This window comes from Scyliorhinus canicula, chromosome 4 (genome assembly GCF_902713615.1).
Source record: "Scyliorhinus canicula chromosome 4, sScyCan1.1, whole genome shotgun sequence".
NCBI classification, from domain to species: domain Eukaryota; kingdom Metazoa; phylum Chordata; class Chondrichthyes; order Carcharhiniformes; family Scyliorhinidae; genus Scyliorhinus; species Scyliorhinus canicula.
This window is the reverse complement of record NC_052149.1, coordinates 73,945,001-73,972,274: the sequence shown is the minus strand read 5'-3', so window position 1 is coordinate 73,972,274 and position 27,274 is coordinate 73,945,001. Positions and strand designations below refer to the sequence as shown.

The 27,274-nt window shown below is 46.6% G+C and overlaps 1 protein-coding gene across 1 annotated transcript in view; it reads left to right on the top strand.

Moving 5' to 3' along the window:
• The window catches only part of lepr (leptin receptor), a 158,093-nt gene that overhangs the window by 77,073 nt on the left and 53,746 nt on the right, over positions 1-27,274 (top strand). The window contains exons 8-11 of the mRNA XM_038793503.1: positions 946-1,233; positions 2,476-2,593; positions 2,796-2,992; positions 5,486-5,634. Of these exons, the coding sequence (XP_038649431.1) occupies positions 946-1,233; positions 2,476-2,593; positions 2,796-2,992; positions 5,486-5,634 (752 nt within the window). The remainder of the gene's footprint in view (positions 1-945; positions 1,234-2,475; positions 2,594-2,795; positions 2,993-5,485; positions 5,635-27,274) is intronic.

Here is a 27,274-nt window from a genome sequence, read left to right as displayed (position 1 = left end):
CAAATTAATGACTTACTTCAAGAAACACTGGGGCATCTTTATCTAATCAGCATTTAAAGTCACTATTCTTCTCTTGAACAAATGATTCCTGCTGCATAAAATTCAATTTATTTGGTCAGAATTGTCACCAGCCCTTATATTGGGGCAGCCTTAATGAAGAAAGCACTGTATGTGTTTTGTTCAAAGCCAAAATAACTATAACTGGTAAGGTTTCTTTGTAGTCGTATTGACATATATTAGACCGGTGCTGTTGGCATTAAATGTTTATTTTAATAAGCTCATTTTTTTAAACAGATAATGTTAACATTTTACCTTTCCTAACCATGTGTCCTTTCCCTCCATCAGTAGGGCAGCACGGTAGCATTGTGGATAGCACAATGGCTTCACAGCTCCAGGGTCCCAGGTTCAATTCCGGCTTGGGTCACTGTCTGCGCGGAGTCTGCACATCCTCCCCGTGTGTGCGTGGGTTTCCTCCGGGTGCTCCGGTTTCCTCCTACAGTCCAAAGATGTGCAGGTTAGGTGAATTGGCCATGATAAATTGCCCTTAGTGTCCAAAATTGCCCTTAGTGTTGGGTGGGGTTACTGTGTTATTGGGATAGGGTGGAGGTGTTGAACTTGGGTGGGGTGCTCTTTCCAAGAGCCGGTGCAGACTCGATGGGCCGAATGGCCTCCTTCTGCACTGTAAATTCTATGATCTATGATCTAAGCAAAACGTTGAATGGGTAGGATTAATTGAGCAACATGAGCACTTTCAGATGGAAATTTGAGAGTTGATCATGGTCTCTAGGTTGAAGATCTGTGGCACAGGCAAAACCCTGACAAAGGAAAGAGAGAATATACTTTATTTTAAGATAATAATAGTCAAGTGTTATATAATTCATGTATAAATATGCCAATACCAAGAAATATATTTATTTCTTTAACATGCATATATTCCTTTGACAGAAATTACATATTACCCTCCTCAAGTGCTGACCACTGTTGGCTCGGATGTTACAGTGCGGTGTGTTTTTTACAATCAAACCCTGACCGCTAATAATGTCGCCTGGTGGTTAAACATGAATGAAAAAATTCCGGAACATCAATATACTTTAATCAATGACCATGAAACCAGTGTTACTCTCCTTAACATAACATCAAATGGACAATCCCACTGCAACATGTTACAGTGTTGCCTTCAAAATGAAGAAACAAGTACATGCAACTATCGCTATGCTGAAATAACCGTAATTGGTAAGATCCTTTTGGAAAATGAGCAGTATGTTTCCTGATGGTTTGGGGAAAAAAATCAATCTGGTTTTCAAGCAATTCATGACTTTTAATCTCGTTCACCAATTTTTGACAATTTTACCTGCTTTATCTTCCCTCCTCCCCAAAGGTCAGTATAGTAGCATAGTGGTTAGCACAGTTGCTTCACAGCTCCAGGGTCCCAGGTTCGATTCCCGGCTGGGTCACTGTCTGTGCGGAGTCTGCATGTTCTCCCCGTGTCTGCGTGGGTTTCCTCCGGGTGCTCCAGTTTCCTCCCACAGTCCAAAGATGTGCGGGTCCGGTGGATTGGCCGTGCTAAATTGCCCTTAGTGTCCAAAAAAAATGTTAAGGGGGGGTTACTGGGTTGTGGGGATAGGGTAGATATGTGAGCTTCAATGCCGGTGCAGACTCGATGGGCCGAATGGCCTCCTTCTCACTGTAAATTCTATGATTCTATGAAGGTGCTGAGATGCAGTTCCACCACTAATTAAATAGCCAAATTGTTCAGGAAAATTGGTTACTTGGATAAGGTGATGAATGGGTTATGGAATTGTATCCCAGAATAGAATGCCCTTTCAGGAAAGCAGGGAAGTGCTTATGTTTACATATGAAAACTCCTCTAGAAAATTCTGGCATGACTATTTGAGTCAGCTTCTGTCCCTTTGGAAGAACATTATATTAATATTTTAATTCCAAGTTACGGTTGTCAATTGTAAAGGTGTATACTCATCGCAGGTCAGTGCTGGGTGTACTTAATCGGAAGGTAATAACGTTTATTGTACCGGTAATACTTGAAGTACTTTACTGGGAACTCTTGACAACTGATGAAATTATATATTAAGTAAGGCTAAAATATTTCAAATTGGTTGTTATATTATTGAGCCTTATTTTCTGAATAGGTTTACACATTGAATAAATACAGTACATACCATATTTAAAATCTATTTTAGGTACTTAGAATATACTTCTGTTCAATCTCCTGGACTACATATTGTCTATCTTAAAAAATTATAGTATTTTGCAGGATATTCAGATGCATACTTAAGTAATGTACTTAACGTGTCTATAAATGTTTTTCATATATATATGTATATATATGTATACACATACATTATATTCTTTGCTTTAACTGAATTATCATTTTTGGGATAGTACACATTAGCTTCCAATGTCCTGTCTGGAAAATGCTTTTATTATATTTCTCGTAATTTTGCTATTTGTCATTAGATATGAAAAGTAACATTTCGTGTGAGACTGATGGTGCAATGGAAACAATGATCTGTAGGTGGCTCCCAAAAGCATGGAAATCAGAAACAGCCAGCAATTACACACTAAAGTATTACATGTAAGGATATTGTATATTTCATTTTTTATCTTTGCGAGGAGGGGTGCAGGAAGAACTACTTCTGATTGCACACTTAGTAAAAGTGGTGAACAGTGCCTGAACTTAGTAAAGCAGGCCTGACGAGTCATTCAACATTTTTCCTGTATCATTTGATTTGACCAAACCAATGTACAAATTGTCTTTCTGCCTTTTTCTTGAAAAGGAAAGGATTTTGGTGTGATAACCTGAATGCTGAACAGCACAATGCTGATATTAAAGATTGTCTAGAGCAGATGAATGAATTTGAGTGTCATATAAAACCCATCAACCTCACTTTTGGCTATGTGATGTGGTTAGAATTCCAACACCAAGAAGTAATATTCAAATCGCCACCGACCTGTGTAATTCCCATGGATGTAGGTGAGTTAAGCTTTATTGGTCTGTAGTTTGGGTTTAGGATCGAAGTTATTTATTTTATTATTCTATTTGTGAACATAACAAAAAAAGACCAACATTTATTTTCTACTCTCAAAATTAAGTAAGCTTCAATTTATAGAGTATTATTTCAAGGAGTTTCACGAGGAAATGTATTCTTCTGAATTGACCCATTAATACCTTTGCATTTGCTGGTGTCTTTCATTTAAATGTTGCTGCTTTAATTTATGGAAGATTGCAGCAACATGGGAGCTGCCATTTTTTCAGTAGAACTGCTCCACCCACTACCCTTCATACCTTCCACTCTAGTAACATAAGCAAGATGAAGAAATACACGCAACTCACTGGGCCAGATTTTCACCTGAATCCTCAAGTTGGGAAATTTCTGATCCTGCTGACCCCAGAAAGATATTGGAGGCAGCGATGTGGCTGGGCGAGTACCAGAGGGAATTGGTTAGAAGTTACACCTCAGTTTCCTGGAACCTCATTCCAATTGTTTCAAAATCTGTTCGTCTCTCACCTCTCACACTACCTCACCCCCGAATCACACCGCATGCCACCTCTATCCCCCTCATGACATAACCCTTCCATGCCTACCATACTCTCATGCTCCACTGCAGTGGTCTTCAAACTCGGGGGCGCGACCCGTGGGTGTGTCTCGGGCGGGTGTCGGGATGGTCGCGGAGTCATCCTTTGCGGCGCTCCCGATCGCGCAAATCGCCGCGCAGCAGCCGGCCTTTAATAACGCCAGCTGCAAGAGGCCTTTAAAATGGCTGCGAACATGTAAAATAAATTTGGCCGCATTGCGCATGCACGCAGGATCATCGGCATGCATGCGCAGTGCTGCTGCTATTTTTTATTTTTTTAAACGGCCGCAGCTTTTTATTTCAAGTTCAGGGGGGGTGGTTTCATTCATTTAATTTATTCATTTAATTTTTATTTTTTTCATTTATTTTATTCATTTTATTTTTTTTTACAAGATTGAGTGCAGTAAGAAGTCTTACAACACAAGGTTAAAGTCCAACATGGTTGTTTCAAACGCTAGCTTTCGGAGCACTGCTTCTTCCTCAGGTGAATGAAGAGGTATGTTCCAGAAATATATATATAGACAAATTCAAAGATGCCAGACAATGCTTAGAATGCGAGCATTTGCAGGTAATTAAATCTTTACAGATCCAAAGATAGGGGTAACCCCAGGTTAAAGAGGTGTGAATTGTGGTTACCCCGATCTTTGGATCTGTAAAGAGTTAATTACCTGCAAATGTTCGCATTCTAAGCATTGTCTGGCATCTTTGAATTTGTCTATATATATGTTTCTGGAACATACCGCTTCATTCACCTGAGGAAGGAGCAGTGCTCTGAAAGCTAGTGTTTGAAACAACCATGTTGGACTTTAACCTGGTGTTGTAAGACTTCTTACTGTGCTCACCCCGGTCCAATGCCAGCACCTCCACACCATTATGAGTTGACACATTGGAACTGAAGAGAGGCAGAAATGTAACAGGTTTTATACTGTTGAAAGGGGAGCTATGTAACAAAAGGAAAGATCTGGGAGACGGTAAAGGGCTAGAGTGATTGAATAACAAAGATGTCATGGAACAAAAGGCAAAGGGGAGTAGTAATGATTGTAGTAAAGATACAAAGCATGTCCAGGGTAGGTGTTAATGGTTGAATAATGGACAACTCAGTCTGAAAGCAAAAGCCTGAAAAGAAGATACAGTCTGGCCTTTGGTAAAAAATGAAACAAGATACGGAGGACAGAGTTCATAGTCTGAGGTTATTGAACTCAGCGTTGAATTTTGTATTATGCCTAAAAGAAAACTGAGGTGCTATTCCTCCAGCTTGCATTGAGCTTCACTGAAACATTGCAGTCGGCCGAGGACAGAAATGTGTGCATGAGAATGGGTTCATATTCGACTCAAAATGTCTCCACAAATCTGTTCAACCGTCTTGAGCTTTTCCAGCACATTATTTTTCCAACTTCAGATTTCCAGCTTCCACAGAATTTTGCCTTCATTTATTTAAAAAAATTCCAATTAAGGGGCAATTTAGCTTAGCCAGTCCTCCTACCCTGCACAGCTTTGGGTTGTGGGGGCTGAGACCCACATAGACATGGTGAGAACGTGCAAACTCCACACAGACAGGGACTGGGATTGAAGCCGGGTCCTTGGTGCCATGAGGCAGCAGTGCTAACCACTGCACCTCCGTGCTGCCCACATTTTGCTTTTGTAATATCGTATTGTAACCCGATAAAGATGTAAATCAAGCACAGCAAACACAACACTTCCGCCTGTAAAAACAGATCTCCTGTTGAACTAATCAATTTGTGAGTCTTGGAGCTCAGCCTTGCATTCATTATGAAGCTATCTGAAAACTATATCAACAGACACAGATGACCAAATATCTGTTTCTCTAAATGGGTTTTATGCAAACTTCAGATTTAATGCTGTAATGTTATTTTTCTTTTCATATTGATAGTGAAACCTTGGGCACCGTCTAAAATTGCTGCAGAAATTACCCTAAATAAAGGTTGTCTAAAAATAAGCTGGGAGAAGCCACGCCTGCCACCATACAAACTTCAGTTTGAAATTCAGTACGCTGAGGACGGAATGGAGAATAACTGGAAGGTAGGGTGATTTAACAAAACTTTGCAAAGCCTGCACTTAACCATCAACATGTTAAGATTTCTGCCAAAACCAAGTAGTTCTGACGTGGTAGCTCACATTGAAAATCTCCTCCAGCATCTTATCCCCTTTATGCATACACGCATGCACAATCAGATGTCAAAATCTCAACCTCATTGCCATCAAGTGAGGGAGATAAGCTTGGAAGGACAGTCACTTGTACGATCCTTCTAGCAACCAGTTTCATATTAGCATGAGCAAAAGGACTGAGGATGTAGTGCTTTTTGAAGATAGTGTCTGCTGATTGATGATCTGCTCCCAGCCAACCTCCAATGAATATTTTTAACCAGGAAAAATTAAAGAGTGTTTTAAGGATATCCACCCTCTGTAAACTCCATCTCTCCGTTTGGTAACAAATAACTAGTTCCAACTTGGAGAAACAAATGATGGGCAGGATTTTCCTCACCTTCCATGGCACCTTCTGCAGTATCGGAGGACGATTTGCCAGTGGTGTTGCTCATTCTGGGTGAGTGTGCTTTACACTCAATTTGGCTCTGTTTTATTCCTTAGCTCTAGAGTCGCCAGGTATCGTTATGATACCGCCACAAGTTTCAAGTTCAAGTTCAGACCAATAACTCAATACACCAGTTAGTAAGTTCAAAACAAGACATGTTTATTATAACACAGTTATTTACTACTCATGCATATAACACTAAAAGACTAGGCTATTCCTACCACTAACAGGCCAATACTTATCTGGAATAAGGGAACTGCCGGATCAGGGAACAAGGGCCTCTTGCTTTGTCCTGGATCCGCAGGCTTCCAGTTGGTGTGGACTAAAGGGGTCAGGAGTGTCTACTCTCGTAGCGTGCATTGTATGGCACTTACTTGATGGCGGCTGCTGACCAGGCCTCTCCTCAAGGTCTTCTGCTGCAAAGGTGTTCAGCTGGGAGTGCCGGCTTGTCAAGAAGAAAGAATCAGTCCTGGGACCTGACTTTTATAGGTCCCAGGGGCTTTGCGTCCTTCTGGCTGGAACCTCTATAAACTTGCAATCGATTGGGTCTCTTCCCAATCGATTGATTTGAATTTCCCCAATAACGGGGCTGTTCCTCGATCACTGGGCGGTTCCTTCCACCTTATTTGTGTCCTTTGTTTCAGACTCCACTGGCGCCGGGATGTCTGACCTTCTATAGAATGTTTCAATCTCTTCTAATTGTTGTGTCCATTGTGCCTGGGAATCACCGTGAATCGCTCACTTAATATGCGCAGTTCGTTAGTTACAATGCTGTCTGGTTTCTTTAGCAGCGTAAATACAGGGGATTCTGCAAACTGCTTGTCTCTTTGCCAATGTACATTTTTCCCTGTAACCTTTGCGTTCTTCCATTTTGTGTGAGGAAGTGGCCAACCCAGGTGGCTACACTGGCTGGCAGTGGGATCTTCTGGTCCTGACGTTATAACCGCACACTTCGTCGCTGTGAAACCCACGGTGGGGGTGTGCCAACGGTGGAACCGTAAGATCCCTCCAGCGTGAACGGCTGGAAAATCCCACCCTAGGAAACCAAGCGTAGGCAAATATTGCATAAATTTCTTCAATCTGGCATGTCACCTTGGCATAGCAATATTGCACAATGGGGTTGCTTCGTTCTCTTTTTTTTCAAATATTAGGAAATTGGGGATAGTGCAAAGGTAGATTCATGTTTTTATTTTACGTAACTGGGAAAGGAATAATGAGGAACAGTGGGCTGGATTCTCCAATTCTGGGGCTATGTCCCCAAGCTGGCATGGGAACGGTGGCAGGACAACTGGCGCAAAATGGCCACCGATTCCCCGTTTTGCTGGGGGCTAGCAGGATGGCAGCATAGAGCACCCGGCTCTAGCTGCCGATACGACCCGGAGAATTGCCAGGTCCGTGGCCGCGCATGCGCTCGTAGGAGGCCTGGATGGAGGCCGCACGTGGACCCGGCCTGCGAAATAGTCCCCCCTTCGGCAGTGCCCCCAGCCCTGAATAATGTCCCCCCCACCCGCGAATCAGCCCTCCCCGACTGTGTCTGCGGGCTGAGTCCATAGCCGCCAAGCTGAGTTCCCGAAGGATGAGACCAGAATGGCATGAGTCCGTCGATACAGCCAGTGGCGCTAGTACGCCACTGAGCAGGGGGTGGAGCATTGCGAAAGCGGCGCGCCCCCGATTCGGTCGGGTAATGTGAGCCGAGCACAATTCCAGCGTCGGTGACCGGAGAGTCCAGCCCAGTATATTTGTTCAATAAGCACACAACACTCGCAATTGGTGAAAAATATTTGTCAAGTGAGACTGTTGGTGCCATTGATTGTCAAAATAGAGGTAGTACAGAGATTTAGATATGATCTGGATTCTTGATTTAAAGACTAGGTGCTGACGCCGACGTGGGAACAGTGGTGTTTTGCGCCAGAAAAAACGGTGCAAAAGCTGCACCGATCCTCCGCCTGGTAGGGGGCTAGCAGCCATGCAGTGTAAGGCAGTGTTCTTCAAACTTCTTTTCTGGGGACCCATTTTTACCAACCGGCCAACCTTCGGGACCCAACGCGGCCGACCTTCGGGACCCAACGCGGCCGACCTTCGCGACCCACGCTGATGACCTGAGCGACCTACCGGTTTCTCTTACCTTGTTTGCTGCTGATAAAAATGGAGGAAATGGTTTTGGGTCCCTTTGGCCCTCGTACACGCTCCTCCAATGGGACCTGTTGGATGAAGGTGAAGCCTTCCTGTGTCGGAAAGTATGGAGTCTCCACCTGTCCAAAGTTCTGCATTTGTTTCCTGTAAAATTTAATCAATTAAAACCCCCCCCGAACTTGTAAAAAAAACGAGTAAAGTAAATTAATAAAACGCCCCCCGAAGTTGTAAAAAAAATAAAATGAATAAAATAGATGAAAAAATAAAAATAAAATGAATAAAATAAATGAAAAAAATAAAAATAAAATGAATAAAATAAATGAATAACATGAATAAACCATCCCCGAACTTGAAACAAAAATGAAAATCACTTATTGTCACGAGTAGGCTTCAATGAAGTTACTGTGAAAAGCCCCTAGTCGCCACATTCCGGCGCCTGTCCGGGGAGGCTGGTACGGGAATCGAACCGTGCTGCTGGCCTGCCTTGGTCTGCTTTAAAAGCCAGCGATTAGCCCTGTGAGCTAAACCAGCCCCCGAGCTGCGACCGTTTAAAAAAATGGTGGCAGCACTGTGCATGCGCGCCCGATCATCGGCACGTATGCACATGATTTTGCGTACCCATGGGTTGTGCCCTCGAGTTTGAAGAACACTGGTGTAAAGCCAGTCTTTACCTGTGGATACGGCCAGAGAATTGCCGGGTCCGTGGCCTCACATGCGCATAGCGGCGGCCTGCATCAGCCGGGTCGTGCAACATGGCGCCCGCTGCGCGCGGATCTGACCTGCTACATACTGTCCCCCTCGCCACCCCAGGACCAACACCCACCAGTGCCACCTGCCCCTGCCAAAGACCCCCTGCCAGCGTAATGGCTTCCTCTTGACTGTGGCAGCACTGGACACGTTGCAGCCGCCACGCTGGGTTCACGAAACAAAAAGATAAGTGTTCATTGCCGTCGGGAACTCGGCCTATGGGGGGTGGACCATCGGGGGAGGGCTTCAGGTGACGTCCTGAGGCCGTCCCGATGGCATGCATCGTACTCTGAGTATGCCGTTTTTAAAGGGGCAGAGCATCGCCAAAACCAAACACAATTTCGTCGTCAGCGACCAGAGAATCCTGCTGATTGTGTTTTCATCTCTTCGACATTTGTCCAAATGCAGTTCAAATAAATTGTTTGAAATTTTGAGTGTTCACTAGAAAAAATAACACCCGAATTGAATTTCTCAACCTAGTTGAAGTTGGGAATGGGCCCACAACACTGCCCTCAGTTCGACATTAATTCTCCACCTCACGCAGAGAGGCTCCAAAATGTGTGAAAAGCATCATACTAATCAAGTAAGGAGATGATGCCATGAAAGGATATGGTATACCTCTTAACCATGTTATATAACTTGGAAGTGCTTGATGATGATATCATGATGCCATTCCTAGCATGAACAACCTTCAAATAAAAACAAAAATAAATTCCAAATTAGAAATGAAAACTTGACATGTTGGATATAGACAGCAGATCAATCACCATTATTCTTTAGTCTCTTACAATTTTCTAACTTTGTTCAGTGCAAGCTTCAAATTGTTTCTTATCCATCTGCAGCCTTCTGATTTGAACTTTGGTGTTCGTAATATCGGATGCGAGATATATACCTCATATTGACAAATTACATAAATTAAGAAGAGCATGGAAATAAACTTACGCATTATTATTTACTTCCACAGGGTACATAGGTCTTCCTCTTGTTATTTTATATTTATGAAATTAAACTTCTTGGTAATGGAATTGCCAGTCCTACTGATATATTTGATATCAATTTTAATTTCATTACTGTATTGGAACATCTTGTAAACCTCAGTTATATTTACAAATAATTATTTTCTGCTGCGTTGCACAAATAATAATATATTTACAGGAAATGGTTTCAAACCTGTTAAATCTAATCAAAGTTCTATTCACCATGAGAAAAATTGATTTCCCCTATACCTCCTGTCCTCATTCATCCTGGGGTAGTTTGCTTGTATCAGCAACCTTCTGATACCTCTTGTACGTCCATTAGAGGAAAAAGATGGTAATTTAAACCTAACCCAGCCATTGGAAAACTGATTAAATCGAGCACTCCCTTTTTACTTTCCATTGAAGTTAGTCAGTGTGTAAACCATTGTGATGGTCATAAAAACCCATTTGATTCATTACTGCCCTTTAGGGAAGGAAATCTGCCGCCCTTACCTGGTTTGGCCTACATGGGGCGGCATGGTAGCATAGTGGTTAGCACTGTTGCTTCACAGTGCCAGGGACCCGGGTTCGAGTGTGCATGTTCTACTTGTGTCCATGTGGGTTTCCTCCGGGTGCTCCAGTTTCCTCAGACAAATCCCAAAAGACGTGCTTGTTAGCTGAATTGGACATTCTGAATTCTCTCTCAGTGTGCCCAAACAGGTAACTTTATTGTGTGTTGATGTAAGCCTACTTGTGACACTAATAAAGATTATTATTATGTGATTCCAAACCCGCAGCAATGTGGTCGACTCTTAAATGCCCTCAGGGATGGGCAATAAATGCAGGCATAACCAGTGATGCCCACATCCATGGAACGAATAACAAAAAACATCACTTTTTTCCATGTTTAGCTTATACCCTCAAAAAGAGCCAAAGCACCTCAGCAACTCCATTATGTTGCCTATGGTGGGGAGCAGGTCTGTCACATAAAGTAAGAGATCATGAGTGTACAAGGACACCCTATTCTCCGCCCCTCCCCTCGTTATCCCTTTCCACTTATCTGAATAAGTATGAGGTCATCCATTTTGGTCGGAAGAATGGAAAGACAACTTATTATCTAAATGAGGGCTTCGGGGTGCTCCGGTGCAGAGGGATCTGAGCAACCTCATGCATGATTTGGAGCAAACTAGCATGGTACAGCAGGTAATAAAGAAAGTGAATGGAATGTTGACATATACAGCTAAAGGAATAGAGTCTAAAGGTAAGCAAGTGTATTTTTAAATTCATTTTTACGGGATGTTGGTGTCGCTGGTTGGGCCAACATTTATTGACCATCCTGCCCTTCAGAAGGTGGTGCTGAGTTGCCTTCTTGAACCACTGCAGTCTTAGAACATAGAACATAGAACGATACAGCGCAGTACAGGCCCTTCGGCCCTCGATGTTGCACCGACATGGAAAAAAAAAACTAAAGGCCATCTAACCTACACTATGCCCTTATCATCCATATGCTTATCCAATTAACTTTTAAATGCCCTCAATGTTGGCGAGTTCACTACTGTTGCAGGTAGGGCATTCCACGGCCTCACCACTCTTTGCGTAAAAAACCCACCTCTGACCTCTGTCCTATATCTATTACCCCTCAATTTAAGGCTATGTCCCCTCGTGCTAGCCACCTCCATCCGCGGGAGAAGGCTCTCGCTGTCCACCCTATCTAACCCTCTGATCATTTTGTATGCCTCTATTAAGTCACCTCTTAACCTTCTTCTCTCTAACGAAAACAACCTCAAGTCCATCAGCCTTTCCTCATAAGATTTTCCCTCCATACCAGGCAACATCCTGGTAAATCTCCTCTGCACCCGTTCCAAAGCTTCCACGTCCTTCCTATAATGAGGCGACCAGAACTGTACGCAATACTCCAAATGCGGCCGTACTAGAGTTTTGTACAACTGCAACATGATCTCATGGCTCCGGAACTCAATCCCTCTACCAATAAAGGCCAACACACCATAGGCCTTCTTCACAACCCTATCAACCTGGGTGGCAACTTTCAGGGATCTATGTACATGGACACCGAGATCCCTCTGCTCATCCACACTACCAAGAATTTTACCATTAGCCAAATATTCCGCATTCCTGTTATTCTTTCCAAAGTGAATCACCTCACACTTCTCCACATTAAACTCCATTTGCCACCTCTCAGCCCAGCTCTACAGCTTATCTATGTCCCTCTGTAACCTGCAACATCCTTCCGCACTGTCTACAACTCCACCGACTTTAGTGTCGTCTGCAAATTTACTCACCCATCCTTCTGCGCCCTCCTCTAGGTCATTTATAAAAATGACAAACAGCAACGGCCCCAGAACAGATCCTTGTGGTACGCCACTCGTAACTGAACTCCATTCTGAACATTTCCCATCAACTACCACTCTCTGTCTTCTTTCAACTAGCCAATTTCTGATCCACATCTCTAAATCACCCTCAATCTCCAGCCTCCGTATTTTCTGCAATAGCCGACCGTGGGGAACCTTATCAAACGCTTTACTGAAATCCATATACACCACATCAACTGCTCTACCCTCGTCTACCTGTTCAGTCACCTTCTCAAAGAACTCGATAAGGTTTGTGAGGCATGACCTACCCTTCACAAAACCATGCTGACTATCCCTAATCATATTATTCCTATCTAGATGATTATAAATCGTATCTTTTATAATCCTCTCCAAGACTTTACCCACCACAGACGTTAGGCTCACCGGCCTATAGTTACCGGGGTTATCTCTACTTCCCTTCTTGAACAAAGGGACCACATTTGCTATCCTCCAGTCCTCTGGCACTATTCCTGTAGCCAATGATGACCTAAAAATCAAAGCCAAAGGCTCAGCAATCTCTTCCCTGGCTTCCCAGAGAATCCTAGGATAAATCCCATCCGGCCCCGGGGACTTATCTATTTTCACCTTGTCCAGAATTGCCAACACTTCTTCCCTACGCACCTCAATGCCATCTATTCTAATAGCCTGGGTCTCAGCATTCTCCTCCACAATATTATCTTTTTCTTGAGTGAATACTGACGAAAAGTATTCATTTAGTATCTCGCTTATCTCCTCAGCCTCCACACACAACTTCCCACCACTGTCCTTGACTGGCCCTACTCTTACCCTAGTCATTCTTTTATTCCTGACATACCTATAGAAAGCTTTTGGGTTTTCCTTGATCCTACCTGACAAAGACTTCTCATGTCCCCTCCTTGCTCGTCTCAGCTCTCTCTTTAGATCCTTCCTCGCTTCCTTGTAACTATCAAGCGCCCCAACTGAAACTTCACGCCTCATCTTCACATAGGCCTCCTTCTTCCTCTTAACAAGAGATTCCACTTCTTTGGTAAACCACGGTTCCCTCGCTCGACCCCTTCCTCCCTGAGGTGTGGTTACATCCACTGTGGTCAGGGCCGGTGCTAGGAATTGCGGGCCCAATTAGAAAAGTGATGGCGGGGCCCCTACTCTACAAAAGTAAAAATGTATGTTTATATTTCGTGTAGTATGCTCGTCTTTAACCAAAAAAAAACATTAAATGCTTGATATACTAAAATTTTGAAACTTACTTACCCGGGCGGAAGGATTTGGCGGCGCAGGGCTGAAGGATTTGTCGACGGTAATGCGGTGCGTTCCCCAAAAGTAAAAACTACCCTATAGTTCCTCTTAGAATACAGAAAAGGCTTCAAACGGTAACTCTGTCGCCGCTGGCGCGGGGCCCCCTTAAGGTGCGGGGCCCAATTTGATGAAATTGGTCAAATACGCTTAAAACCGGCCCTGACTGTGGTGTTAGGTGGAAAGTTCTTGGATGTTGCCCCAGCGACAGGGAAGGACAGATGCTATATTTCCAAGTCAGGATGGTGAGTGACTTGGAGAGGAACCTGTAGGTGATAGGATTCCGAGGTATCTGCTGCTGTTGTCCTTCTAAATGGTAGTGGTTGTAGGTTTGGAAAGTGCTATCTAACGAACCTTGGTGAGTTACTGCAGTGCATCTTGTAGATGGTACACGGCTGCCACTGTTCGTCGGTGGTGGAGAGTTTGAATGTTTGTGGAAGGTGGAGCAATCAAGAGAGCTGCTTTGTCCTGGATGTTGACGAGCTTCTTGAGTGTTGATGGAGCTGCACTCATCCAGGCAAGTGGACAGTATTCTATTACACTCCTGACTTGTGCACTGCAGATGGTGGACAGGCTTTGAGGGGTCAGGAGGTGAGTTATTTGCCGCAGAGTTCCTCGCCTTTGACCTGCCCTGGTAGCCACATTATTAATATGGCTAGTCCTGTTCAGTTTCTGATCAATGGTGGGGATTTACGATGTTGATCTGGGGGATTCAGCGATGGTAATGCCATTGAATGCCAAGGGGTGATTGTTAAATCCTCTCTTGTAGGAGATGGACATTGCCTGGCACTTGTATGGTGCAAATGTCAGCCCAAGCCTGGACAGTGTCCAAGTCTTGCTGCATTTGGACATGGACTGCTTCATTATGAGGAGTCGCAAATGGTGTTGAACATTGTGCAATCATCCGCAAACATCCCCACTTCTGACCGTATGATAGAAGGGAGGTCATTGATGAAGCAGCTGAAGATGGTTGGGTCTCAGACACTACCATGAAGAACTCCTGCAGTGATGTCCTGGAGCTGAGATGATTGACCTCTAACCACCACAATCATCTTCCCTTGTGTCAGGTATGACACAACTGTACAAGGCATTGGTGAGATGGAACCTGGAATGTTGTGCATAGTTCTGGTCCCCTTATTGAGGAAAGATGTAGTGGAATTAGAGGCAGTTCAGAGGAGGTTCACTAGATTGATCCAGAGATGGCATTTATAGCTAAAGGAATAGGTATAGAGAATGAGAGAACACTATGAAGCGGGATTGAGAAGTTTAGGCCTATACTCTCTAGAGTTTAGAAGAATGAAGGGAGATCAAATTGAGGTATATAAGATGATAAAAGATATGGATAAAGTAGTCGTGGAGCAGATGCTTCCGCTTGTGGGGAATTCTGGAACAAGAGGCCATAGACTCATGTCAAGGAGGAGCAAATTTAAAACAGATGAGGAGAAACTATTTCTCCCAAAGGGTTGTGAATCTCTGGAATTCACTTACCCAGAGTGTGGTGGATGCTGGGTCAATGAGTAAATTTAAGGAGGAGGTAGACAGATTGTTAATTAGTAATGGTTGAAGGATTGCAGAGAATGGGCAGTACGGTGGAGTTGAGGCCAAGTTGAGAACAGCCATGATCATATTGAACGGTGGAGCAAGCTCATGAGGTGAACTTTCCTATGCCTGCTACGAGTTTTTATGTTCTAAGAAAGAACTATTCTGTCTAATTGCACCTTCCTCTCTTGGTCTGAAGCCCTCTAGGCCAGAACACCTCAAGCACTAATCTGGTGTTCTTGATTAATAAGGAGATCAGGAATTATGGGAGATTGGGGATGAGGAATGAACCATGATCGAATAGTGGAGTAGACCTGATGGGCCGAATGGCCTACTTCTGCTTCTATATCTTGTGGTCTTATGAATCCCTCAAGGCGATGACCAAAGGCTCTATCGTCAATGTAAACAAGAAGAAGCGACAAAGGACATCCATGCTTCAGCAAGGTTACTTTAGCCTCACTCCCAGCCGTGAAACCTCTATCACCAAGATCCTCCTCGTTGACATCCGGGGACTTGTACCAAAATTGGGAGAGCTGTTCCACAGACTAGTCAAGCAACAGCCTGGCATAGTCATACCCACTGAATCGGACTATTCAGCCAGTACCACAGACACCACCATCAGCATCCCTGTGTACCTCCTATCCTAGCAGCAGGGCCGAACCACCAGAGGAGATAGCACAGTGGTATACAGTCAGGAAGGAGTTGCCCTGGGAGTGCTTAACATTGACTTCGAAACCCAGGGGGTTTCCTGGCATCAGGTGAAACATGGGGAAAGAAACCTCCTACAGATTACCATCTACCACCTCCACATCACTCCCCCAACCCCCTTCAATTGACGATTCAGTGCTCCTCCATGTTCAATACCGATTTGGAAAAATACTACTCCATGTTCAACACTAAGTGTGATGTGGAGATGCCGGCGTTGGACTGGGGTGAGCACAGTAAGAAGTCTTACAACACCAGGTTAAAGTCCAACAGGTTTGTTTCAAACACGAGCTTTCGGAGCACGGCTCCTTCTTCAGGTGAATTCACCTGAAGAAGGAGCCGTGCTCCGAAAGCTCGTGTTTGAAACAAACCTGTTGGACTTTAACCTGGTGTTGTAAGACTTCTTACTGTGCAACACTAAGTGTGGCAAGGGAACAGAATATACTCTGGGGATTTGCATGTTCATCACCAAGAGTAGCTTGTTAGTCCTGTTATGATCCTGTTAAGGACAATTAACAATTTAAAGAACAAATCCAAATACCCCAAAATTAAGCGATACAACTATGCCAATATGCTTCCTGTTTTAGACAAACAGTAAACTTAATTCTATATAAGTAGAATTAAACAAAGAAGCCCACTATTTACTTAACAGTATCAGAGGACTTCCGGTGGCAGCCATGAGCTGATTGGTCACACAAGGTGGCTCCTGCTTGGAAGCTTTGGCTCTTTCTGCACTGTTAATGGGCTCTTCTGTTGGAGATTGTGCATGGTGTAAATTGAATTCAGCTCCAAAGCAGAATATTGGCGGGTTACCATACCCAGCAGACATCGAATAAGGTGGCGGCGGCTCCAGAGGCGGAGATCTGCGTGGCGCAGTTCCAGAAAGCATGGTGGAGTTAGGAATGCCATCGTCATTCATCCCACTGCCTGTAGAGCAAGTGATGGTGTTAATCAAGAGGGAGCTCCGGCAGCATTGGCTAGAGATGCAAAAGGCGATTGAAGGGGCAGTAGCTCCTCTTCGCAGAACCTTGGAGTGGATAGAGAAGCACCTGGAATTGCAAGGTGTGAGGATCCATGAGGTGGAAAGTGCGGGAACGGATTTCAGCGATCGGATTGTGGAGTTTGAGGCAGAGTTGCCGATGTTGGAAATGGAAATCGGGGGGAAACTCTGCTCTGGTTGGAGTTATACTGAACATGAAGGAAGATAGTTGTGGTTAATGGAGTCCAATTGTCTTATCCAAAGACCTCACTGCAGGAATTCCTGAGGGTATTGTCGTAGGTTCAGCCAACTTTAGCTGTTTCATTAATGACCTTTCCTCTATCACTTACCTGGATGAATGCAACTCAAAGAATACTCAAGAAGCTCAACACCCTCCTATGCAAAGCAACCTGCTTGATGTACTTACCATTCATCGCCTTGAAGCTTCGCTCCTCTATTGGTGGACCATCACTGTGTATACTGTTTACAAATTGCACTGTAGCATGTCACCAAGGTGTATTCTATAGCACCACGCAAATTCACAACCTCTGTCACCTAGAAGGACAAGGGCAAATTTTCCTCCAAGACATGCACCATTCTGATTTGGAAATACATCATTGTTCCTTAGTCGTAACTGGGATAAAAAAAACCTGAAATTTCAAATTCTAACAGCACTGTGAGTATTGTTACCATCTGGTTAGGAACAACTAACATTTTAAGATAAGCTAAACACCTCATTTTAACTGATAGAACCAGGCCATAAGATTTCATTTTTTATAAACAAACATAAACTTCATAGTACATAGAACTAATTAAACAAAGCAAGCACTATTAACTCAACAATATGGTTTATAACTGTATAGCTATGCACTCAGGTTGACTATTTCTTCCCAAGAATTCTCTTATAAAACACATCAATCTTAAAGTTATTGTAAGGAATAAGTTATTGTAAAGACCAGGCAAGCAGTTGAAAGGCAGAGTGGATGTAGCATGTGCTGTAAACTCCCAGGTGGAGAACTCCAGCAATATCTCAGGAAGTCTGAGAGTCCATCTGGTGGTCGCATGATAGAATTACCACAGAAATGAATCTCCTGTGAGAAGATAATTCCCCAGAGGAAGACCTAGGTCAGGATTCTCCGGCCACGTCCGCCCAGCGATGGGAGAATACCACCAGAGGTCAATGGAGTTCTCCATTGTATGCGGCTCGCCCGTGGGGTTCTTGCGGTGGGTGGGACGGGAGAATCCAGCCCCTATAGTCTGGGAGTTCTAATGGATTGTACTCCTTAAAAGATCGAAACTCAACGGTAGTTTGCAGCACCTCGCATTCTGAAGAGATCCTACGAGGAGCTCAACCTCAGCAGCGAAGATCACCAAATCTCACATACCCTTTTAATCCCTGTTATTTGTAATCCTTTCCCTACCCCCTACTCTATGTTTGTCTTATGTGTATCTTGGTGGAGGGTGGGGTTTTGGGAACAGTTAGACCGTAGATCATTGATCCATTATTTCCATTATATGGTCATCTTTTACTCTTGTTATAAATAAACAGTTTGAGAATCGGCGCCAATTGTGCCTATGTGGTCTGCGGCAATTCTGTGCAGTCGATGGGCAGAGTGCCCGCCGAGTCCCACCGGCGTCGTTTGCGTCTGGTCTTACCCGGCAGGACCTTGGCGTTCTTGCTGCGGGGGGGCGTCCTGGTGGGGTGGCGGGGGGAGCTGACTCCGGGGGGGGGGGGTATGTTCCTTCACGCTGGGCCCCTGTAGGGCTTCGCCATATTGCCCGGGGGCCGGCGTGGAGACGGCCGCGGCACGAATGCACGGACCCGCGCTGACTGTGTAGGGCCGACTTTTGGTGTTGGTTCAGCGCACAGCACTCTGGCGCTGTCCTAGCTCCCGAGGAAGGGATGAATGACTGGGCCTGGAGGCCCATTGACGGCGGCGTCACTCATGCCGGTTTTGACGGCGGCGTCAACACTTGGCTGGGATTTCGGAGAATCCCGGTCATTGTAACAGTCAAGAGTTAAAGATCTCAGAAAAATACATTATTGGTTAATTGACTTATGTTGGGACTCCGGGGTCTGTGGGGCTGGAACCGACCGCCTACTCGTCGAGGGTGTCGTAACATTGTTGATTTATGCAGGGACCACCCATAAGTATGCTGCTGTGCTCTCGAGAAGTATCCTCAACTCCAGCTATTCTTGGAGGCAAAACATTCTTTTACCGTCTCCCGACTGGATAGCCCAGTCCCTAGTTCTAGTTACTTTTCCAATATGTCCAAGCTAACCTGCTGGTTGCTTTCTTTCCCATACGATTCAAGGAGGGCCACTGTAGATTCTTCCACTATTTTCAAGCCAGGCAATCTATCAGTTTCTATGCCTCTCAAACTGAGATTAAGTCTTACCCACATTCCACAAGATGAATGATGAAGGTATTATTTTATTCTGCTTACAGTGCAGGTCTATCTAAGTGCAATTTACTTTGGCTGTCTTCTCTCAGTGAGTTGCAAACTGAACACAGCAGTTTCAAACCCTCAGCAAGCACCTAGATCAATTGAAACAAGAGAACCTTCCCGAGCTCCACCTATCTCCATAATGATATAGCTGCTCTGAGCTCTCCTCAAACTGACCTTTCGGTTAATTCTTCCTCATTTACAATTTCTTCTTTGATCTAATTAAATAAGATGGTCTTACAAACTTTCAGGGTTCATTGATGTTTTTAACCTAATGCATCTCTGACTCTCCAGAAAAACAACATCACTCTGGACTGCACCTCTGGCAAACATTGCAATATCGCAACTTGAGCTCATTAGCTAAGTAAGTCCACCTGTTCTTTTTTCAACGCTGTTCCTTCAATTGGGACTTTTTTAACCTACAATCTAAAAGTTGTATTCCTAAAACTAGATGTTGCATTCTACAACACATGGGGCGGGTTTTCCGTTTGCCAACGCTGAAATCGCGTTCGCCGATTGGCCGGAGAAACCGTTTTTACACTGAAATTGGGGGGTGGAGCCATTTTCCGGACGCTCCGCCCCCTCAAAAACGGCGAGGGGAGTTACAGGGGGGCACTATTTGGCAGGCCCTGTCCACGCGCAGCCGGTGTTGTCCGGTGCGGTCGCCACCGTGCGCATGCACAGCCAAGGACCCGGCCAATCTCCGTCCGTATCTTCACATAAAGCCGGGCTTTACGTGGCGCGGCTGCTAGCCCCCCCCCCCCCCCCCCCACCCCCCACCCCCCACCCCCCAACCGGGTGGCGCCGACTTTTTGGTCATAATACCAGACGCTTCCTCCGGACATAGCCGCAAAATCGGAGAATCCAGCCCAAGAACTCTGAACTTGATATTCGCAACAGTATACCTGCAACATACAGCAGTGGTGGGTTACCATCACCTTCTCAAGGGCAATTAGGGATGGGCAATAAATGCTGCTTTTGCCGTGACACCCACATCCTGTGAATGGATTTTTAAAAATATCGCCAGAACACTAACACTTCCAAATCTCGTTCCAAATCACACACCTTACTTGTTTGGACATTTTTTTTCTTTGCATTTCTTTTTTTTTCTTTTCTTTAATAAATTTAGAGTACCCAATTCATTTTTTCCAATTAAGGGGCAATTTAGTGTGGCTTACCCTGCACATCTTTGGGTTGTGGGGGTGAAACCCACGCAAACACGGGGAGAATGTGCAAACTCCACACAGACTGTCGAACCAGGGACCTCGGTGGCGTGAGGCAGCAGTGGTAACCCACTCCGCCACCGTGCTGCCCTGGACATTTTTTTTCTGCACAAGATCAACACCCTGGATTTCTGTCAATTCCATTAGCCTGTCAACCATGGTATGATCCTAGTCCAGGCCCCTAAGTTAGGGACTGATAATGGTTTATTTAAGGTAGACAAAGTTTGAGAATCAAGATACTTACTCACTGAATAAAGCCACATTATTCAAGGGGTTTTGAATAAACAAAAATAAACTTGCTATACAAGGTCAGAAAGATAAAGCTATTTAGAATATCTATCTTCCAATTTAAAATTCAGGGTTAGTATGAGGTATATGTGAATTAACAGACAAACTATGGTCAAACACACCATTCTACCCAATAAATGCAGATGCGACCAAGACAGAATCTACAAATCTCAGAAACCCATCCAGATGGCAGTAACACTGCGAGTCAACCAATCTTGTTGAAATCTTGGGCGGGATTCTCCGTTGCCAGACGTCGATATCATAACCAACAATTGGATGGAGAATCGCCTCCGATTCCAAAATCGGGACCGGCATTGGTTTGACGCCAGTCAGCCATGCTTCGCCCCCGCCGGAAATTGGCGCAACATTGGCAGGCCCTCCCACGATGCTCCACCCCCGATGAGCTGAGTTCCCGACCGCGCGGGACATGTGTGTTCTCAGCGGTTAGGAACCCAGCGTGGCGGCTGCAGACTTGTCCAGGGCCGCCACACTCGCCCGGAATCCATGCAGCTGGCCGGGGTCGGGGGGGGGGGGGGGGGGGGGGGGGGGGGTGCTTCTGCTAGGTAGGTGGTAGGAGGTTACCAGGGGGTGGCCTATGGGGTCGCGGATGGCAGGTCGAGTCCGTGTAAGGCGCATGTTGTACGGCACGACTGCTGCAGGTTGTCACCGTGCACCTGCGCGGCCAGGGACCCAGCCATTCTCTGGCCGTTTTCGGGAGTCGGGAATTTCACCCGACGCCACTGCTAGCCCCTCACCAGTCCCGGAATTGGTGAGGGGTCGGTGCCGATTTTATTTGTCGTACACCTCCGCGAATTCTCCGTTCGAGCCGGCACTTAGCCGCTGAAACGGAGAATCCAGCCCTTTGTCTCTCTCATGAGGGATTCCAGTCTTTACCTTTAAAGATCTAACATGCAAATTCTCTCCAAATGTCGCTCAAGCCCGGACGGTAGAAATTACACTTTGCAAGGTTTCAATCTCGTATCCCCTGAATTCCAGAATATGCGCCCCGAGCACCAACTCACAAGCACAACTTCAATCTTTGGCCACGCCGAGCAGAACACTACTGCTCCAAAAGGGTACCTTTTCCCCAGTAACCTGCGGCACAGAGTTATCAGTGTTCTTCAAAGACTGCTTCCCACAGCCCCTGTCCTGGATGGAGCACAAAAGCTCCAAGGTAATTTAAGTTCCCGACCCCCATTCTCAACACCAAGGTAAATTTATCTCCAGTCTATATCATAGAATTACTGTGATGAGTCAAAGTTTCCGGAGAAGTTTCATGTTGTCAACTTTTAATTTTTTAATAACGTTGCAGTAATTGCTGGATGATGCACAGAAAATGCTGGACAGCTTTCTGTCAGTCATATGGAGGAAATTGGTTGAGTGGGAGTGAATAAAACAAAATAATCTCACTGAAGGGCACAGATGATGTTACAGACTCCAATAGCAACGCCTGAGTGGTTTATTTTCATCTGATATTTTGAAATATGACTGCTTCCATTGCAGTTATTCCCACCCACGCATTATGTTTCATAATATATAGTAGCGGCATCTCTAACCTTAAACTTTTCATATTACTAGATTATCTCAAAATTCAGATTCTTTTTTTTATTCGTTCATGGGGCGTGGGCTTCGCAGGCTGTGCCAGCATTTATTGCCGACCCCTAATTAGCCTTGAGGGGCAGTTAAGAGTCAACCACATTGTTGTGCATCTGGAGTCACATGTAGGCCAGCCATCATTTGGCAACAATTATGGCACAGGTAAACCTGTCTTTCTTTGGGATTTGGGATTAAGAGGTCCACAGTCAGTAATTTTATTTTTAAAATATCCCTTATCGATTGCAGTGTAACATGTCCTTCTTGAGGGCTTCCCTTTAGACTGCGTGTAGAATTGGTATTCCTGGGCTACCTTCGGGCAAACCAACCTTGCACTGAGACCTTCAGCAGTTGTACATGGAAAGGGACTAATGCCTGTTTCGGGTGTGGACACTGCATACTGATTTTCTTTTGTGCATGTACTAACATGTGGACACTGAATAATTGTTCCTAATGAGCATATACTTCCTGGCTGAAGGCTGAGGAAGCTGTGTCGTGCCATAATTTCCAGGATCATTTGTTTTTAGATTTAGCCTTGGTCAACAGAAAGAAATTGGGCACTGCATTTGGTTTGATCCTTGCTGAGGTCCTTACCAAAAGAATATATCGTCTAACAAGAGGATTCCTCATGATGTTGCCCTATGGTGAATCAGAGAAAATGTTAGGTCAAGATCTCCCAGTCCCATGTCAGCAAGCCCCCACCACTCCAACTGCGGGCTTCCCAGTGGTGTGGGGCAGATTCAATGGAAAATCCCATTGTCTGCGGTGGGACTATAAAATCCCTCCACTAGCCAAGGGTGGGTTGAGAAACACTTCATGACGAGGCCAGAGAATCGCGCCCTATAAATCTAACCTGCCTCTGTTGCAGGTTCTCTCTCTGAGGATGAAATTCAACTTGAATGGCAGTGCACAATGGATGATAGTGAATTGACAGCCTCTTTTATACCCTGTTCAATTTCCTTTTCTATTAACTTCAATGATAAGAAAGTCAGGTGAAGTGTAAGCTGGTCTGCATTTCGTTAGCACCCATTGGACTCCACAGCCCAAGGCCAATTTTATCCATTTGGTCTGTTCTGATTGTTCAGTGCCCACATGTTAGTGAAGGCACAAAAGAAAATCAGTAATCACACCCATGTGATTTCCATGTACATAAAAACAGCTCTGCAATTGTTGACGGTCTCAGTACGAGATTGGTTTATTTTCTGGTACTTTTTTTGTTTCTCGTCTTTCCTTCTTTCTCATCCTGTTATTTTGAATTGCTTCCCGGCTCAACTTTCTCTGTGATATTTACACTTTCTGGAAGAGAGAAACGTGACTCGACGGCACAGAAGGAAGGATTTTGTGATGGCTTCAGGGTGAGGATGGGAGAAAAGTGCTGGAAAACATGGGTGTTTGTATTGGAGTCAGTCGATGGAGGCAGAATGGATGCACAAAGTATGGAGCACCTGGGTCCCATCGATGCTGGAGATGCAAACACAGAGCTGAGGCTTACACGGGTCTGTCAGCAATGATCTAATGCCTGCAGGTGCAGTCGGAGGAGTCCAACCGCCTGCAGGTGCAGGAGGCGGTGCCAATCATGTGGGCCACCCAGGCCAACACCGCACGGGTGGCATCCGTGGGGGAAGCTTTGGGCGTGATGGTATCGGCCATCGGTCAGGATACCCAAGGTCTGTGGAACAGTGTACGGGCAGTGGCTGAGGCCCAGGACAGGGCAGCCCTGTCACAGCTATGTACCAGGGCCACCTGGACATTGCAGCGGCGCTCTAGAGCTTGGCCCAGTCACAACGGGTCATGGCAGCGGGCCCCAAAGACTTTGGCCTGGTGCTGGCTTGCCTGAGCTGGTCACAGAGGGACATGGCACAGCCACTGAGCGATGAGGCACAGTCCCAGAGGGAGGTGGCCCAGTCCCGGTGCTCCATGGCCGCAAGAATTGAGCCCTGTTCAAGGTGAGAGCTGGCATCCAGGACTGGCAGTGCCCGGTGGAGAGGAGCCACCAGCGGTAGCTCCGGCTGCACTCCCACCCCAAGGCATAGCCTGGGGGCCATCGGGGGCTCCCAGGGTGATGATGAGGTTGGTGCCGTTGACCCCTGCGGGAACACTGCGGCGCCTCAGACTCACACCCCTCCCTCCTGCCTTGGTGCATCCCATAGGCAGTGGGCAGAACAGGGTGGCATCACTCCAGAGGATGGCTGCCAAAGGGGTCGCAGGGCGGGGATCGCAATAGGCCAACTTGAGCCTTGATGTACTGCCTGCGGATCCAGCTAGACATAGCATTAGGGCAGTAAGGCCAGGAAGTAAGACAGCAGTTAAGTTGGCAGAGGTGCAGCACACAGGATAATGTTAGGAGCTGGGACACAAACCTGTGGATGTATCTTCTCATGTTCACAATAACCACCTGTTCATATATGTTTGAACTGCCTTGGTGCTCTGTCAGAAGGGTGTGAGGGATGGGCTGGGCGAGCTGCAGAGGGGGCGCTGAGGAGGAGGGGTGTTGATGTGTGGCCATTGGATGTGGGCACAGGCCAGGCCCCCAAGTGCACCATCCCCGAATCCGGACCCACCCCACTTCTCTGCACCCAAATGACCCCAACCTCCCACACCCTGTTCCCACCTCCGCTGCCCCAAGGGTTCGGTGGGACCGTGTGATGGAATGGCCATCTCACATGCAGGGATCACACAGGTGGACGATGGAAAGAACTACTGTGGGCAGCAGTCCGACGTTATCAAACTATGCAGGGCACCAGAGCTCATCGCAGAGCGGCTCATCATCATCTTCCACCCCATGGACCAGACTCGTTGTTACTGCCGACCCAGGGCTCAATATCTTTGTGAGGCAGGTAGGAATCACAGAGGGGGTTGCAGGCAGGTGGGGGGGGGGGGGGGGGGGGGGGGGGGTGGGGGTGGTGGTTTGTGCAGGAAGGGTGACCATGGGAGTGGTTAGTTGTCTGGGGTTATGGGGGGGGTTATTGTGGGACAGGATGTTCATGCTGCCGTCAGCTTGGCCCCCTAGTTGGTGGATCTGGAGGTTATTGGGGTATACCATGCACACCGGCCCTGGTGTACATATTGTGTGGCCTCATGTGCCTGCCTGGGCCCCATGTGCTGCCCACCCACGCCCTCTCCTGCCATCTCTCCATTGGACAAGGCCTGGCATTCATCTGCATGGAATCCTCCAGCATGTTACCCCTCTGCTGTGCGATGTTCTGGAGGAAGCAACAGGCGAGACTCTCCTAACGCTATACTGGAGGACCCCCCCCCCCCCCCCCCCCAGAGTGGTCCAGGCACCTGAACCGCATCTTCAGGAAGCCAATGCCCCACTCATGCAAGCCCCTGGTTGCAGCATGGGCGTCATTGTAGCGGGTTTCAGCATTGGTCTGTGGCCTCTGGATAGGCATCATCAGCCATAACCGCAGTGGATAACCCCTGTCATCCAAGAGCCAATCACTCATCGGGGATGCGCCTCGAAGGTGCCGGGAACCATTGAGTGTGGCAAGATGAACACGTTGTGTACACTGCCTGTGTATCGGGCATAGACATGCATGATGTGCATCTCATGGTCACACACCAGCTGCACGTTATGGGGCAAGCCCCACTGCTGCAGGGTCCACCCTGAGCAGCTCCTGCTCTTACAGCCTCAGTGCATCCCCCAGGGCAGCAGCGGCTAGGTTGATGGCACTATTCCTGGTTGGATTCTGAAATAAATTGGCAGCAGAGAATGAAAGTGAGACATGCTAGCATAGTGCATAACCCTGCGCCCAACCAGGTTCAGCAGCCTACATGGTGGCCCTGGCCTGCACTGCAGCCTATGCCACGAATGTGCCCTCACCCTCCTCCCTCCTGTCCCAGCCTCACACCCACCCTTGGCCCCCATAGGTGCTCGGCACCATGGAGGCCTCTGGTCCTGGCATTTTCCCTGCCAACTGAGGTGCCGATGGCTGGCGGTACCCATGCCAGTGGTATACTCCGTGGCCCGCGTCTAGTGTTCTCCTGTAGGGGCTACCTTGGGCATTGCCCATGGGTGGCATCTGGCTGGGAGGAAGGGCGTTAGTGGGGGGAGGATTGTGGGTGGAGTTTGGGGTGGCTGCACCCACAAGGCCAGTATCTCTCTATGCAATCATGGGACACGTTGGGTGGTCAGATGGCTATCTTGCAGGCCATGGCAATAGTGGTCCGTGTCTAGACTCTTCGGACCCAGGTGTCACCCCAATGTCCAGCATCGTGACACTCAGCCAGGATCCGTGCTGCTGGCTGAGGGGGGCTTCTGCGAGGGATAGTGAGACTGATGGAAGGAGGCCAGGGGGTGGGCTGTGGGGTCGTGGATGATGGGTCGGGTCCACGCATGGCCGACGCTGCAGGCCGTCAGCCATGCGTTTGCATGGACTTGGACTCAACCATTCTCTGGCCGCTTTCGGCACGGGAGGCGGGTGTTTTACCATACGCAGGTGTTAGCCCCTCACCGGTCCCGGAATCGGTGAGGGTTCCACGCAGATTGTTTGGTAGTAAAAAACCACTTAGCCGCTGAAACGGAGAGTCCAGCCCCTGATTTTCCTTTCCCATACCCACCATCACCCCATTTGTATGTCAGGAATACTACGATCACTTCCTGGGTCTCCATGCTGCCCCCACCCAAGGTCAGTTAACTCAGCTATCAAAGCTCAGCACTATTTCCTTAAAATAGACGATTACTCATTGAAATGTCTTATAGAGATAACATATGAGACAAGGGGCAGGATTCCGCTGTAATCGGCAGGGCGGGCAACTCTACGGAAAGGAGTGGCGTGAACCACTCCGGCATCGGGCCACCCCAAAGGTGCGGAATCATCCACACCTTCAGGGGCTAGGCTGGCCCCGGAGTGGTTTGCGCCGTGCTGGCTGGC